Below are 16,278 nucleotides of genomic sequence, written 5' to 3'. Positions count from 1 at the left end.
ATATCTTTCTAGTTTATCCTCATAGTTTTTTTAGGAGAGCTGTTGATGTGACTGTGGAGAGAAAAAGAAGTTTGAATGGGAAACAAACAAAATGGTGTGGGGTTTTGCTCCAGGCAGCCTAGGACAGTTTTGCCAGTTAAAAGTTTTGGGTTTTTTCTGGGGCTAAAGCCACTCTGGTCTCTTCCCACACAGGTGGTGCTGGCTGTGACCCTCGCTGGTGTGTAGCTGCACCATTCCACAGTGCTCCTGGGGACATGGATGTGTGTAAGTGTGCTCCTGCCAGTGGTCCTCAGAGTTATGAATGAAGCTGGAATCTTGGCCTCTGGCTGAAGTTGTAAAAACTAGATGACCTAGATGAGAATTAAAGTTGATGCTGTGTTTAAATATGCTTTGTAAAGCATTCAGAAGACTTTCTTTTGGAGCAGGAAGGTCAAACATTTAAAGTGCTGGTGGTGGTTGGATGCAGTTACTTAGATACCTTACCTCTTGCTTTTGAGTGCCTTTCACCTGAAGGATGAGGGACTAGCAAGTACTTCAAAGGCCCTGAGACTTTGCTTCTTTTTGTGTCTTTTTTAGCATTGACAGTGTAGTAATTAATGCAAAACTCATTGAGAACAAGTTGTTGTCAAAACTAGAAGAGGTGGTGTCTGCTTAAGGCTGTGGTGTTTGTGCCTTAGTGACTCTCTCTCTGAATGTTACATGGAGCAGGACTCACTGTGTCGCTGACATGGCTGCATCCACAAGTCGGTGTTTGTGCCTTAGTGACTCTCTCTGAATGCTGAATGTTACATGGAGCAGGACTCACTGTGTCGCTGACATGGCTGCATCCACAAGTGCAGTACTTGTGACAGGAGAACAAAGACTCAGAGGACATGTGAAGGGGAGCATCCTCAGAACCTGAGCTGGTGACACAATAGAAAATACTCTGGTTCAACTTTTATTAATAGTAAATAGCTTTTACATTATCTTAATGATCAAATATATTATTTTGAATGCCTTCTGGATCCTTTTGAGGACAGTGATGCATGCCCTGCATGATAAAGGCTACTGAAGCCTTTCCCTCCTGAGGAGAGGAGTGATGACTCTTGAGTGATGTTACAGATGGTTGTCACAGAAGATGGTAACTGAATGAGACAGGCATTCAGGAAGTAACTTATTGCAAGTCTGTTGAGAAATGAATTAAAGAGGGAGTAAAAGTGAAACACCCTATGGAGTATGGTTTGTGAAGTAATGAACAACGGGGAAGAATTTGTGTGAAAATGTTCTGTGGAGGAGGTGACACACGCAAAACAGAAGATGTTTTTACTATTTGGTAGTGATACAAACTAAGTAGCTGCTGATCTAATACTCTAAGTTCTAGTTGTTTAGTGTTGCTTTGTACAGATTGAGAGCAAGGAGGGTGGACGGATGAAGTGAAAAAGACAATGTATTTCACAGTTTTTTTTTTAAAGAATTTTGATGGAGAATGCCAGGATATCACTGGCACAAATCAGGGATCCAGACTGGTGAAGTTAGTATTAAAAACATAGAAATGCCTTAAAGGCAGGTGCAAAATGTGTAGTGGTTTGCACAAAATGTGTCTTTGGTTTGCACTTCTTGAATCGTGTCTACTTGGATTTCATTTGCTTAGCACCTGCCACTGTGGGGTTCTGAATCATGGTGATTCCTTAAAGTATTTTCCACAAACTACTACTGTTTTTTTTAAGAAAATAAATGATAATGACACACTTTCCAAACGTACAAGAAAAGTAATTCTTCACTGCTTTGTAACTTACCAATGAAAATGAAAGAAATGTTTCCAGTGAACTAGAAAGGAATAGGATTTTACTTGTAAATAATGGGAGCTTTAATCCAGTTGTTTCTTCACCTAGAGTATGAAAGTCTTCTAGACTAGACTCTTCCTTCCCTTGCATCTTCATGTTTCCAGAATTTTTTTTTAATGCATAACTTCCTTGGTAATTTACAGGGAACAATGTGGTGCACTGGTAGAAGTTAAATTTCTCTACAGAAGTGTGCATTTGGCATGGCCATGTTCACTTTCAGCTTTAAGAAGTAATAGCAATTAAGCATGTGCATCTCTGAACTAAGAGTGAAGTTTCATTTAGAAAATGCTTGTTTGTAAATATATATTATAAAATAGAATGGCCTCCTATTTAAGGAATATGGCTACAATACAGCAGCACAAGTACAGCCTGCAAATGTCACACTACATCCAGCCTGGGACAGGCCAAATGACAGGTATAAATCAGTGCTTTGTGCTTTCTGGTCTAGTTTGAACTTTGCTTTCTGTGCAAAATCTGAAACAAAGTTTTCCTTTAAAAGAAGGCTCAGGGTGTGGAAATCATTTTCTGACTTAAAGTATCATGCCATCTGTTACTGTTTTCTGTTGGTGGTAGCATTGCTTTCTTGGGAGATAAGTAAGTCATTGTAGAGTCCATGTGCATGTCCTGTGTCTGTTCCTCCTGCCCTTTCTCCTCCCTACCACCCACCAATAAAAATGCTTTTAAAATAAAGTGTCAGGAATTGACAGGAGGAGGTACATACTGTTCCTTTCTGTAGGATGAAAGGAGCTAGAGCCTGCTTTCTCCTTCTGAACTGTAAGCAGAGTATCCCCTCCTGAGATGTTTTACAGAAGTGAAGCACAACGGAGTATAAGAGCTGGATGCTGCCTGACATTTAACAGTGCTGCAGCTCAGCTGCTCTTAGACATATGAGTCTTTCCCCATGCTGTGAAAGTAGACCATGCTGTTCTGTGTACTGAGGGTTCTAAACTTCTTAATATGCAGTCGTTTTCTTAAAACTTGGGCATTTGACATTGTGAGAAGCTGATATTGAAGGGATATGGCTCTGCAAAACCAAAAGAAAATTATTTTGGTTTTCCTTTCTCATTCTGTAGCATGTCCTGAGTCCATGGCAGCAGGTAGCCTGACAGGCTATCTCTAAAGCCATACTTCCATCAATTGCTGATGTTAGTGCACAAAGATGGACTGTTTTGGTAGGACAAGGCTCCATTGAAGTTACTGCTAATAAGCAAGCCAGCACTGTTCACTTCAGTCCTATTCAAAACACAGGAAAAGGCTCAGTCTTTGCCAAACTTGAAAAGCTGAAACTATTACAGAGGTTAAAAATTACTTATTTCAAGTGGGTGTAAAACATATTTTCAAAATAAACACTGAAACCACACCCGACTCTTACCACATATATTAATCATATTCTGTGTGGGCATGAAGTACAGAAAATGTGGAGCTTTGTATTCCTTGCTTTTATAAATGCAAGTTTATTCTAACTAGCATTTAATATAAGCAATGCCTTAGTACTGTCAGATACAATGCATCTTCTCATTATGTAGTGCTACTACATTGTAAGCCCCATTGTAGCTTAGTTTACTCCTGGCAAAAAGATATGGTTTTTTTAATACCTCCCTAATACTTAACTTTTTTTTCTTTTTAATGATGTAGTCATAGGTGGGATTAATTTGACTCTTCGATTCTAAAGTGTACCTGTACTTGTCTAAACAAAAGCTGATGCTAATTCTAGCTTTTTGTGTTTCTGTAGCAAGTTGTTCTCTTAGTTCAGCATGCTTGTTTTCTGTAGTGCTGGACTGATTGTCATCTGCTTTTTAAGTACAACTCCTTGACATACTGGGTGATTCTTCTGAGAACAGTCCAGTGGTCTGTATGCTTGGTTTCAATTTTACCTGCTGCTACAGGTGAATCAGTGTCCTACAGGTATAAAATGCTGGCATTCCCCAGCATGTCGTATGTGAGGTTTGGGGGATTTTTTTTGTTTTGTTTTTTTTTAACGTCTTTGAGTATATGCTCCTCCTGTACTCGTCCATGTAAAATCCAAGCTGAGCCTGGCATTGTTTGCATGTGGCAGAGCTCTGCTTACCTTTTAGAGCTGGAAATTAAATGTGGGGAATTTCCCTCCTAAGAATGGGTGTATTACGGGGGAGCTGCCTCTCCTTCATACTGCAGACAGATTTGTCTCCATCCTGACCTGCCTGTGCCATGAGCCAAGGCTGCTCAGGGCACCAAAGCTTGCTGGGGTCTTCTCCACCTTGCTCTGGTCTGAGACTTGCTGCCACCATCCACACCCTGCATTTCTAACATGTACTCAATCTCTTTGCTCTCCTGAGTTTTAGCTGCGTTGCTGAGAGAACAGAGGTGGTTCAATAGGATTTTATTTTTTTTAAATCAGTATAAAGGTTTGATACTATGTTGTTTTGACTCTTCTAATCCTCTGGTTCCTGACTGAATTATCATTAAATAGAGTTCATGTGGCTCAATTGCTGAAGCAACAATGACAGGGTTGTCTTGTGTTGCTTTTTAGGGTTTTGCCCTCCTTTTTTAGCTTAAATACTGCATTAGTGGAGTTCTTGTGTCTTCTGGTACCACTATGAAGCAACGAGATCTGCATCCAAATCTGAGGCATTTCTGTCTTATTTAGTGTATTGTTCGGCAGGTTTCTCTAATTCAGGATGTTAAAGAATAAGCAGTGTGGGGAAATCAAACTTGCCAATCTTCAAATGGTAATTCCTGGAAAGAGATGCTGGTTGCACTGTTTGTCTCTTCATGGAGATACTCAATAAGGAAGGAGTTGAATTGCTGGTCAGCTGCACTTGTGCAGTCAAAACTCACTTGGGACAGACACAAACATGCTCTAGCCGGGTCATTGCAGACTCTCAAGATCCAGCAGGGTTTATTAACTTGGGCTCACTGCCAAGCAAATGCAACTGTGGTGTTCCTGGACCAAGTAGGATCTGCTGTTTTGGCATGAAGTTCGAGCAGTTAAAGCCTGCCAAGCGTGAAGGGTGCAGATCTGGGTCCAGTGCGGTTCTTGGATCCAGGAGCTCTAGAAACATGTTGTGGATATCTGAACATATGGATCACCTTGGGCCCATCAGGACTCTAGATCAGCAACAGTTTCTGCCCTGTTAACCTCAAGCTTGTTTGTTTGTCTGGTTTTTATTAAGGTTTTTTAATGTTGTTGTTGGGGAGTGTGTTTTTTAAAACTTTCAACTCATGAGTTCTGGGGAAATATATTAGCTTGATCAGCCCCAAGCTCAGCTAAAACTTTCTGCTTGTGCAGTATGGCATGTAAGGAGCTTCTTGAAAGCAGACTGCAGAGGAACTGAGTGTACTGAGCAGGAACCAGCTCAGGGTTCTGGAGTCAGAGCTGCTGATGCTAAATTGATTTTGAATTTCTCTCTGTTGTGATTCCCAGGTCACTTTACAGTATGCAAATGTTTCCATTGGCTGTTTTCTCACAGCTTTTGTGAGCCATGACTGTGGTGCGCTCACCATTACACTCAAAGTATGGCGTGGGTATCGTTAATTAGGACTTGTTTGGTTTTGTGGTGTATGTAGCCATGGTATATGGTATGTAGCCATGGTACATTCTGAGAGAATATGTTTAATAATTGCACTTGTCAGGGTAATTAGCTTTTCTGTTTGGATTTGAAAATGCTCTCTGGAAAAATTGCACTGTGCTTGATATAACTCCACCAAGCACAAATTAAATAATTTGAAGACGGTATGCTGGGTAGTATCTGAATTGTTACAGTATTTGAACTTAATTTTCCTCTCAAAATTCACCAATGCTAGCTTAACTTTTCCAGGCAAAAAGTCATACAGCTCTTTTTTTTTTTCATATGTAGGTGCAGCTGGGCCAAGCGGATATAAAGTGCCCCATCACGGAGTGCAGCGAACACCTGGATGAAACAACTGTCCTCTATAACCTGCCCCATGACGACATCATCAAGTATAAATACTTCCTGGAACTCAGCCGCATTGACTCCAGCACCAAGCCATGCCCTCAGTGCAAGCACTTTACAACCTTCCGGAGGAGAGGCCACATTCCTACCCCTGCCAAATTGGAGAACAAATACAAAGTGAGCATGCTTGCCGGGGCTGTGGGTTAGATGGCACTGCAAAAGTAGGACAGCATTTGGTGAGCATTAAATGAACTTTTTTGTTTCACTGGAGCTGTGTGCAAGCTGTGATTAGGAATGTGAACCTGTAGTACATCACTGATTAAGTACTCAATTGACTTTTAACAGTTCAAGCAGCTGAACTCTTCAGCCTGTGGTTTTTTTGGTACATGGCATAATTTTTTCCTGACATACATTTTAATTTAAGGAGTGTTTTCTTTCTGACATGCAAACAATATGGTCACATCAGAAGAGGCTGGGAGTGGGGAGTTACGTCTTCAACCAATAACTTTAGACACACAACTTCAGAGTTTTCCCTGAAACTCTGGGTGACTGAATTCTGAGCATCTATGGTGTTAGGCTGTTGGCTTTGCTTCTTCCTTAGTAATACTGTCCTGCTTGTTGATTCCGATTTCTTCACTCTCTTATGAGAGGTTATACATTACTATAGTCTCATCATACACAGAGAAATAGAGGAGGGGGAAAAACCATTTCTATAGCATACCTTTTCATAGAAAAGTTGCTTATACTGTAATTTTAATCAAAGATAAAAAGCGAGAATTTGGGATAAGCTTTGAGCTGCTGAAAGTCCATCTAAGTTCCAGGAGACAACAGTGGTCTGCAGCACCATGTTCTGTGATAGTTTTCTATCTGGTTATTAGATTTGTTGTGGTTAATTTCATGATTGAGCTGGCCTTTCCTGGACAAACCAGTTCTCCTCAGTAGGAGTTTAGATGACTGTTTAGATAGCCCTAATTACAAAGTGTAAGATTCAGCCCAGTATGAAGATTAAAAGGTGGAAGGTTGTGTATTCATTGGAGTTGAAAGGTTGGCAAAGCTAATTCTAAGTTATGAGCTATTTGTGCATATCTGTGTAGGGCATGAATTACATGCCACACTCTGTTGGACTCAGTGTTTCCAAATTTTTGTCATCTTACATTGAGGTGAAAAAAATCTGAAACTGCAAGTAAAATTCCTTCTGCCCAAAGCTATTCTCCTTCACCCAACTGCTTCATCATCAGCACACATCAGATGTAACCCAGGGTAGATCAGAGCTTGTAATGCTTTGGCAGCCTCCTCTCTTAAGGTGTCAGAGACTGTTGGTGTCCCACAAGTGTGGGTCATTGGTGGTGCAGCTGTTGTATCACAGGCCTGCCAGATCTGAGAACATTCCTCAGGGCACAGCCAGTGCTCTTTTATGAGTCAAAATGCTACAGTTGAAATGTTCCCAACTGCCCTACAAACCACAACAGGAAAGAATGGCAGACTGTGTGATGCATGGTGCAAGCCAGGGGCAGTTCACTGGTCATGTGGTGGTTCAGTGTGTGTACCTGTGATCTGCAGAGCTTAAATCTCCTGGCAACAGATTCAGGCAAGATGTTTCCTTTGAGCTGAGCTCAAGTTGTGTGCAAGAATGTCTAGTTGATGCTAGTCAGAAATATAATTGGGAAAATGCTGGCAAGCAGTATGGATGATCATGGTCCACAGAGCTTCAGCATACTCCTGGAACCTCAGCTGCTTCCTAATGTAGGTACAGTTTTAGTAATTTGTTTTAAGCTTAGCACAAGGAGAAGTTTTGTTGTAGGGAGGAGGTTTAAAAAGATGACTGTTATGACATGGAGTATATGTGAGTAATTTACATAAACACATAGCTGTGGCCAATATTACCTGTTTTCTTAGGTTCTCATATGATTACATGTACACATTGTGTCTTGTATTTTAGGCTGTTTGGAGGTGAAGATGGGTTTTCTTTTGGTAATAGCATAGGAGACATCTGACTGAAGGTTTTTGAGGCTGCCCTATTCCTATGCAAGTAATGTAAACAGCAGTTGCACCAGGTGAATTCTGCAGCAGCGCTGCAAGTGTTGGCTTCTAGAGAACTGAGTCGAGTGGGGAGCATATATGCACAAGCCTACTGGTAGGATCACAGCACAGCCAGTACATTCACTCTTATACACTGCAAGGGGAAAGCACTCTAAAATCCAAGACTTTATTTGAACTGATGCTTTAAAAATGCTAATGCCATTTCTAAAATTTTATACAGTATTTAAAATTATAAGTAACATGGAAATTTAAAGAGACAACAAAGTTATAAATTATTTTTTGTTATTATAGCTGATTTGTGTCAGCTAAGCTGATCTAGGTCCAGCAGTTCAATTGGCTGAGATTCAAGTTTTGGTGAACTAAGCCTAGAAAGTTAACAAGTATGTTGAGGAAGGAGGAGGGGAAGAAAAGGAGAACTTGCTTATCCAAACCTTTCTTCTACTATTAGTGCCACTTAGGGCCACACAAAAGAGCAAGAGAACTATTTAATTTTCTATATAAAATATTTTTATCACAAATGGATCCAGCATTAACTCTGAAAATTTCCTTGCCCTCTCTCATATGTCTTGAATTGAGAGTGTAATGTGGTTGCAGACAAGACCCTAACAAACCTTTGTTCAGAACTGTTATGCAAAAGAGCAATGGAAATGGGCAAAATTGAAAAATTGCTGGTTGAGTTCCTGTGCATGGAACAGGTAAAGGTTTCACAAGAGTGAGTAAGAAGACTTGTTTTATGAGGAAGCTCTGGCTTTTGCCTGTTAGAGTCAGTTTTTTGACCTGCCACTTGCCATGGAGAAGCAATACTCTGTGAGATTCACAATGAAGTTTTCTTGTTCACTTCTGTCAAGAGATACATGTCACATAAAAGGAAGACTTGAGTGCTTGGGTTTGCAAATGTAAATGGTTTTTCAATGTAGTTGTTACACAAACTATCTTTTTTTGAACTACTAAAGAGTTTCTGAAAGTTGTTCTAGAACTAGCAGGAATTTGTACCAGCAGAGATGCTTTGATCTGTTAGCTCCCCGCTTTCAGGTCAGACTTTAAGTGGCAGATATCTTCATGGCTGTGCATCACTTCAATCTACCTTGACCCTCAGCTGCTGCTGATGTGGTGATTTTGCTGTGCTCTCCCTCTTTCTCTCAGCAGTTCATTCCTGCCAGCCTGCTCTTGCTTATGTTGATGCTTTGGTGTCACACTGGGAGCTGGATCAAAGATCAGCCCTAATGGGGTACAAAATTTGCTTGTTTTGTTGTTGCTTATTTTCAGCTGTTTCAAGAGAGGGAATGGGTTGATGGTGAGAAGGAAAATGTTTTGACTGGATCCCATATTTATTTTCAAATAAAGTGACAGTTTCTGCAGCTATAGACTGTAATTCATGTAATCAGTTAATTGCATAATTAATTTGGCCATCCTGTTATATAACTACTGTTCTACCAAGCAGCAGAAATCCCACTAAGCTTTTTGTACCTTCAGGTTATAGGAGTATTTTTGTGAGCAGTCAGTTTGGCTATCATCAGGTCACAGAGTTGTGGTTCGTGTTGAAATTATCTATCAGTTTTGAAAAGTCTTTTCCTGTGAGGTGAGGAAACTGATAGATAAGTAGCTTGCAGTAAAGAGGCTTGCTAACAAAATGGAAAATGTTAGCCTGAAAGGTCAGTGTTTCAGAAAGCTGAGAACCAAAAGAGTTAGAACATAAAATTGTGTAATCTTTTATATTTCAAGAGAGGCTGATCTCCAAGTGGCATAGAAATTTGTATATATGTATGACAGAATGGATATGTATATATCCATTCTCTCAATTTTAATCAACAGAAATAGAAATCATAAAATAAGTGGGGAAATGTTTGTATGAGAAAAAACATACCTGAAAAAACACAAGGTTAATGTTTTGTTTTGCACATATAATTTGTCTGCTTTGCTGGACTATAATATATTTTACTGGTTTAAAATCATGTGTAGATAGCATTTCTGTGCTTGGAAATCACCTTGCTATGGTGATTTCATGCATAACTACTAAAGCATGAATCAAATAACATTTAACTTTCCTTTCAGAAAAGCAGAGAAAAAGTGGAATAAGAATGTGAAAGACTGCTTTAATTGCCCTGTTCTATTTGTTTCTTAAGCGCAGGGGCATCACATTGCATCCAAGTTTGAATGGTTTTAGGGGTTTTTCTGCAGCTACTAGTTCCAAGAAAAATAAGGTTCATAAGTACTTGAGGTATGTACTTTTCTTTGCTTGCTTCAGCATTGAACACACAGAGAAGTGAAATGGCCCATTCAAAATATAAAAACTATTTACAAGTTAGTTTTGAGGAAGGTGCTGTCAGGGTGACAGGTGGAAGAGGAAACTGGTAATGAAACATAGAGTTCTCACTAGTTCAGTTAGGGCCATTTGTGGTAAGAAATGTTATTTTGAGTTCCTGTGGTTATAGCCTCATCCTGTATTTCAGTACTTTCTGATTAATGTATTTGGAAACATCTGATGTTAGTTTGTGTGTATAAATTTAAATACATATCCTGGTCACTGCTACATTGCTTTTGCTTATGTACATGCTATAATAAAAGGATATAGTATGCAATTAATTTGTCAGATATTCATCAAAAACAAACCAAACCAAAAAACAGCCCATAGAACTTGTGGTTTAAATTATGTTGCCTTTTTTTTTTTTTTAAGGAAGAAGCTTTAACTTCCTGACCTGTTGATTTGGGTTTCTACTTGTTAACAACCGTGTTCTCTCTCAAATGTCTGAATACTGCAACTGAGAAAAGTTTTCAGGTTGTAAAAACATTGACTTGAGGCTACAAGCTCCATCTTTGGCTGAGGCATAACAAGTACTGAGCCCTGCAATACGGTGCTTGCTATAATCTGTCTTCCCAGCAGTAGTACACTGACTTGTGTTACTGAAAGACATAAATTCAGTGCAGGGAGGAAGTGGGGGACAAAAAGGAAAAAAAGATAGATATGGGTTAGGATAGGTTAGATGACTGTCTTATGCATATTGGTTTTTAATTTATTGCATAAATATTTATCAGTGCTCTGTGTTAGTGTGGTTAGTAGAAATATATATCTGTCATTCTCTAGGTTCCTCAGAGCAGGAAATTTCTTTTTTGTTAAGCTGGTTTTATTAGGAGAATTCATCTCCTAAAGGGAAACAGAGATACAAGTTAGTATATTTTCGTTGATTCAGCATATTGGCCACTTGCTCATTAGATTTTGAGAAAGGGCACTGTTTTGTGCTGCTTTTGTTTAATATTTTATCATGGCCTTGGACAAGTTTTTAGGTAAAAACTAACAATGTTTGTAATTCACATGTTTCAGTCCTAATGTTGTTTCTCTTTAAACAAGATGCAGTGGTTGCATGTGTAGATAATTTTGGCTAGCCCCAGCAAAATGTGTAAGGGAGATCAGAGCACCTACTTTGGACTCTTAATTGTAGTCAAGGAAGCATAACACCAGTTGCCATGACTTAACAGGAGGACACAGCTCCTGGTAGGAGTGAGAACTTGAGAAATATGTTTTGGAGACTTCACATGTGACTACACTCTAGCATGTTGTTTCCTGAGAATCACCCCCACACCATTCATGGTCAGCACAGATGTTTCTGTGGTTTGGTGGTGAACCAAGTCTGGACACAGATATAAGCAAAAACTCTTGGTTTGGCTGGTTGAATTCCTCAGTTCCATCCATCAGCTGGGTACAAAGCCAGGGCAGTGCCAGACATGGACTGCAGCTGGAGGTGGTGGACAGGGCTCAGCAGTTGCTTGAGTGGCTGCGATGTTTTGCTGCTGAACACAGCAGAAATGAACATGTTGCAGGAGCCTGGATGTACCTGAGTCTAAGGTGTCTTCTAGTTCTTGCTGTCCTTTGTCATGATCCAGATTGGAGGCCTGTCTCTCATCAGATAAGCAGCTGCAATGTGCCTCTGTTTATTACTCCTGCAAACACAGCAGCTGCCTTAGCTTTTCATAAAAAAAAATAAGCAGGCTGTGGAAGAAGATGTGATGATGATGGTACCTGTTTGACACAATGATTTAAAACTGAGGGAGAGGGAAAAATAGATCCTTTTTCAATTTGAGTATGGCTTGTGGGTTTTGCCATTAGGTGTGGTCTGTAGCAAGTGGGCTGTTTGGCACAGGCTCAGCTTGCCTTGACGCAATCAAGAGCAAAAGGAGGTGCCTGACTTCCCGTTGGTAGTTGTGGCTCTTGGATGAGAGCCTTGCTCATGGCTCCTTTTCCCAGGACCATTTCTAATATAAGCTTTATAACCCGTATGAAGGCGAGGTCTGTAGCGGCCCTTCAGAAGACCAAGTACATTCTGTAGAAGCCTTGGCAGTGCAGTTTATTCCTAGAGAAAGACACATCCACTGCACTGAAAACTGTCAAGCTAGTTTTCAGGTGTTCTCACAAGTGTATTGGAGGCAATTAAATAAGTTTTCTTGATTCTGCCTTTTGTCAGTTGAGCCACACAATCACTTTGGGAAGTAGTGCCTGTGATTAAGCCAAGCTACTTGTGCTTTATTTGATTGAGGCCTTTCCCAGCTTTAGCATTTTCTTCTGTATTTTCTCTTTTTTAAAAAGGAAAAGAACAAGCTAGCTTCCACAACTTCTTGTGTTTTTAAAACAGAGCCTCCAAAAGATGTTAGATCTTTGCTGGGCAGCAGCTCTCTTAATTGAAGAGCATTGGTTTTAAAACAGGCTTTCTAGTTGTATCAGCACCCAGCTTGCAAACGTGTGGTGTTTTCTCATTTATACAGATCCAGTGTCCATCTTGCCAATTTGTCTGGTGTTTCAAGTGCCACTCTCCCTGGCATGAAGGCGTTAACTGCAAAGAATACAAGAAGGGAGACAAGCTGTTACGTCACTGGGCCAACGAAATCGAACACGGGCAGAGGAATGCCCAGAAGTGTCCAAAATGCAAGGTGAGCTGCTCTCCCTTGGCTTGCAGGTAGTGGCTTCGAACTGTTCAAATATACATTTTAGATAAATACTTGTAGCTTCTGCTCAGCATTGGAAATGAAATTCACACATGCTGTGCAGTTTCTTGTTAATGACCCATTGAGAAAAACAGGTCAGATTTTTTTGCTGATTCCTGTACTGATTCTGCAGAGTGCCTGCATGTAAAGAAACATTATGGAAATTATTAACAGGGGGTTTTTGATGAATCATAGAAATGTTTAAGTCAATTAATTACAAAATAAATTAATCCTAAAATAACGCTTTAAAGAAATGGAAAGCTTTAGGGAAATTCAGTGCCCTTTGTCAGGTTTTCCAGAGAGTTTGAGTGTGTTTAATGTCTGAGTAAGGCTGGAAGTACTCTGTCAACAAGGTAACTAAGGGAAACTAAGACTTGGCAAAACTGTAAGTTTTGTAGGATTGAATGTTACTACTTCACAAGCTGTACCTTGAGGTGGGACTTCACAAGCCACACGTCAAGTGCTGTGTCCAGTTCTGGGCCCTTCACTTCAAGGAGGACACTGGAGGTTCTGGAGTGAGTCCAGAGAAGGGCAACAGAGCTCATGAAAGGTCTGGAGCACAAGTCCTGTGAGGAGTGTCTGAGGTCCCCCCTGGGTCTCCTTTTTAACCTGGAGAAAAGGAAGCTTGGGGGGCACTTCATTTTCTACCAGTGCCTGGAAGGAGGATGTAGGCAGGTGGGGGTTGTCCTCTTCTCCCAGGCAGCCAGGGGCTGGACTAGAGGGCATATCATCAGACTGCAGGGGTGGTCAGACTGCACAATAGGAGGAATTTCCTTGCAGAAAGGGTTGTTAAACATTGGAATGGGCTGCCAGGGAGGTGATGGAGTCACCAGCCCTGGAGGTGTTCAAGAAATGACTGGATGTGCCATGGTCAGGTGACAATGTGGTGGTCAAAGGTTGGAGTTGATGATCTCAGAGGTCTTTTCCAACATAGATACTTCTCTGAAGTCTTTCTTATTATTAATTTTCAACACTAAAATGCAGTTCTACACCCTAAAAATGTCATTGATCCCTTCGGAGAGAAGTACTTCCCACTACGCAGATGAGATGCAACAGCCCTGCAGACCCCTGCCACAGTTGCCCTTAATGAAGGCCACTCTTAAATTTGTTCAAAATTTTTTTTCACAGGTACCAACAGAGTAGTAAGTCAAAGCTGGACTGGTTGGTAGAAAATTAATATTGAATGGGAAAATTTACTTATAAGCATACAAAGTATATGTAACACTTCGAGCCTTATACTGTGCAAGTAAGAAAACATTCATCAGGTTACTAAGTGTCATATTTTGGTCTTTGAGAAAGAAATGCCTGTGATGCCATAGCTTGAAATGTAAAGATTTCAAAACACTGAGCAAAATTGTAAAGCTCTGAAATCAGCAGCTGGTTGTTTACCCTTCCTCCTGCACACGTGACCTTTTAACAGAGTTTTTGCAGCTTGCTTTTTGGTAAAAGTTGATAGATTTGAGTCAGTTCCAAAAATGTTCACTTTCTGGGAAGTCTTAAAGTAAAATACTTTGTTCCTTTCAGAGCAGGAAGAAGTATCTGTTTTGATTTTAATTGTTTGACTTGTGTCAGATTTTATGACAATGGGAATGATGTAACTTAAATAAATCGTCCAAAAGATTAAGAAAGTGGACCAAGCAAAAAAATAATAATGTGGAAAACCAGGAGTGGTAAGAAGGCTGATAGCTGGAAAGAAAAAGGAACGAAAACTAACTAATCTAACATTAAAACTGCTAAGTCTAACATTCGGCATGAATAAGTTAAAATTTAAAATGCCGTGTTTAAATATTCACCATCTTCAAAAGGAAAGTCTGGACACTTGAAACTTACATGGCTTGTTACTAATTCTGAAGCATGAAGTTGCATGAATTTGGCTACTAATTTAAAAAATACTTGAGGTTTCTTTTCTTAATCAAAGGAAAATAAAACCTCCTACATGGTGGGAGGCAGTATGGAAACTTGTGAAACTAGCACAGAAAAAGAACCTCTGTTAAGTCCTTCCTGGTAATGTGGCACTGTAAGTGAATATTGAAGAGGGAATTCAACCTTTTATTAAACTGTGTTGCTACCCCAACTCTTGATCATTTTTAATCAGAAAAAAAAAAATTCTTCCTGCCTACAATGTCCAAAATGTTTCTCTCAACATACTGTATTTAAATAAAATCTATAACCTGAAAGTATCAGAAGTACCACTTAGCTGGCAGTTAGTTCAAAAAATACATCTTTGGGTAGTTAAAAAAAATACATCTTAAGCAGTATTCTTCATCAAATCTTTAGTAGGTGTTTGGGCACAGAGGGATAAGTATTCTGACAGTTAACAATTTGAATTCAGGGGGATTAGATCTAATGCTTCTCTGCCTCTCTTTCCCATCCATCCCTCCCTCCAAAACCTCTATATAAAATAACATTGAATCAGATGAGAATCCTATTTTCAAATTAAAAAAAAAGAGTGACAAAGAAAATAATTTGTAGCACACTATTTGATTTATCCATGTTCTAGGTCCACAGAGGCAATGTTTCTGGTGAAAACCTACTTTGTTTTTAGCATCTTTCATATTTTGCTTTAAAATTTGCAGTAGCCAAAATTAGCAAACAGATTGAGAGAAAGTCAATGTTAAATTGTGTCTAAAGATACTAGTATTTCACCTCTACACTAAAACTGAAATGAATGGAAATTAAAGGTAGAAACTTAAGTAGAGGTAGATTCTTTACTGAAGTAATATGTAAAATTCCTGGTAACTTCCAAAGTGTGATACTGATTATAGTGTAAACTGTGACCATATTTTGCAGATAGCTTCTGGAGAAAATTATTTATACCTACACATACATACACAAGCTGACTCTTTTTAGCTGTACCATGGAGAAATAGAATTCATTATCCTCTCTGGGCATGCAGGTGAGAAAATCAAAATACACTTGGGGGTATGTGTATACAGAAGCAGATCCTCAGGCAAATACAAGTATTTCAGTGGTTTGGGTAAGTGATTTGAAAGAACATAATCCTTTGTAATGTCAGTATAGCAGGGACTGTTAGATAAGCTTGATTGCGTATTGCTTTTTCCTGTAGTAGGATACAGCTTTTAGCACATCTAATAGACATCACTTATATTTACCTGGTCTCTCCCAGATGTGTTTACGTAAGATAATAAAAATGTTACACACAGTCCAAATGCTTAATCATAGATTTATGTTATGACTGTGTGTCAGTATGGAAATATGGAAAAAATGCTACCACACAGTCCAAATGCTTAATCATTTTTCCACATATTTCCATACTGTGTGTCAGTATGGAAATATGGAAAAAATGCTACTTTTTAAAATGGTATCTTAAATTTATTTTGACTTTTATTTCTTAATACAGCCTTTTCCAAATTTACTATACACTATTTTGAGAGTCAGTGTTGACCATTTTCCTCAAGAAGACTTGTCCAAAAAGTGTTGGTCTTGTTCTAGAGTAAGTTGACTAATAAGTGCAAATTTGCTACATTATTGGATGTCATTTGCCAAAATTTATAACATTATTTGTCTTTCCCCAGTACTATTTTAAG

General features: G+C 39.4%; 1 protein-coding gene across 1 annotated transcript in view; it reads left to right on the top strand.

Moving 5' to 3' along the window:
• RNF217 (ring finger protein 217) overlaps positions 1 to 16,278 on the top strand; it is a 64,165-nt gene that overhangs the window by 25,987 nt on the left and 21,900 nt on the right. The window contains exons 2-3 of the mRNA XM_039707128.1: positions 5,660 to 5,893; positions 12,512 to 12,676. Coding sequence (XP_039563062.1) covers positions 5,660 to 5,893; positions 12,512 to 12,676 — 399 coding nt within the window. The remainder of the gene's footprint in view (positions 1 to 5,659; positions 5,894 to 12,511; positions 12,677 to 16,278) is intronic.

This window comes from Passer montanus, unplaced genomic scaffold, assembly GCF_014805655.1.
Source record: "Passer montanus isolate IOZ18808 unplaced genomic scaffold, ASM1480565v1 scaffold2, whole genome shotgun sequence".
In the NCBI taxonomy this organism is placed as follows: domain Eukaryota; kingdom Metazoa; phylum Chordata; class Aves; order Passeriformes; family Passeridae; genus Passer; species Passer montanus.
The sequence above is the reverse complement of the archived record's forward strand: the minus strand, read 5'-3'. Positions and strand labels throughout refer to the sequence as shown.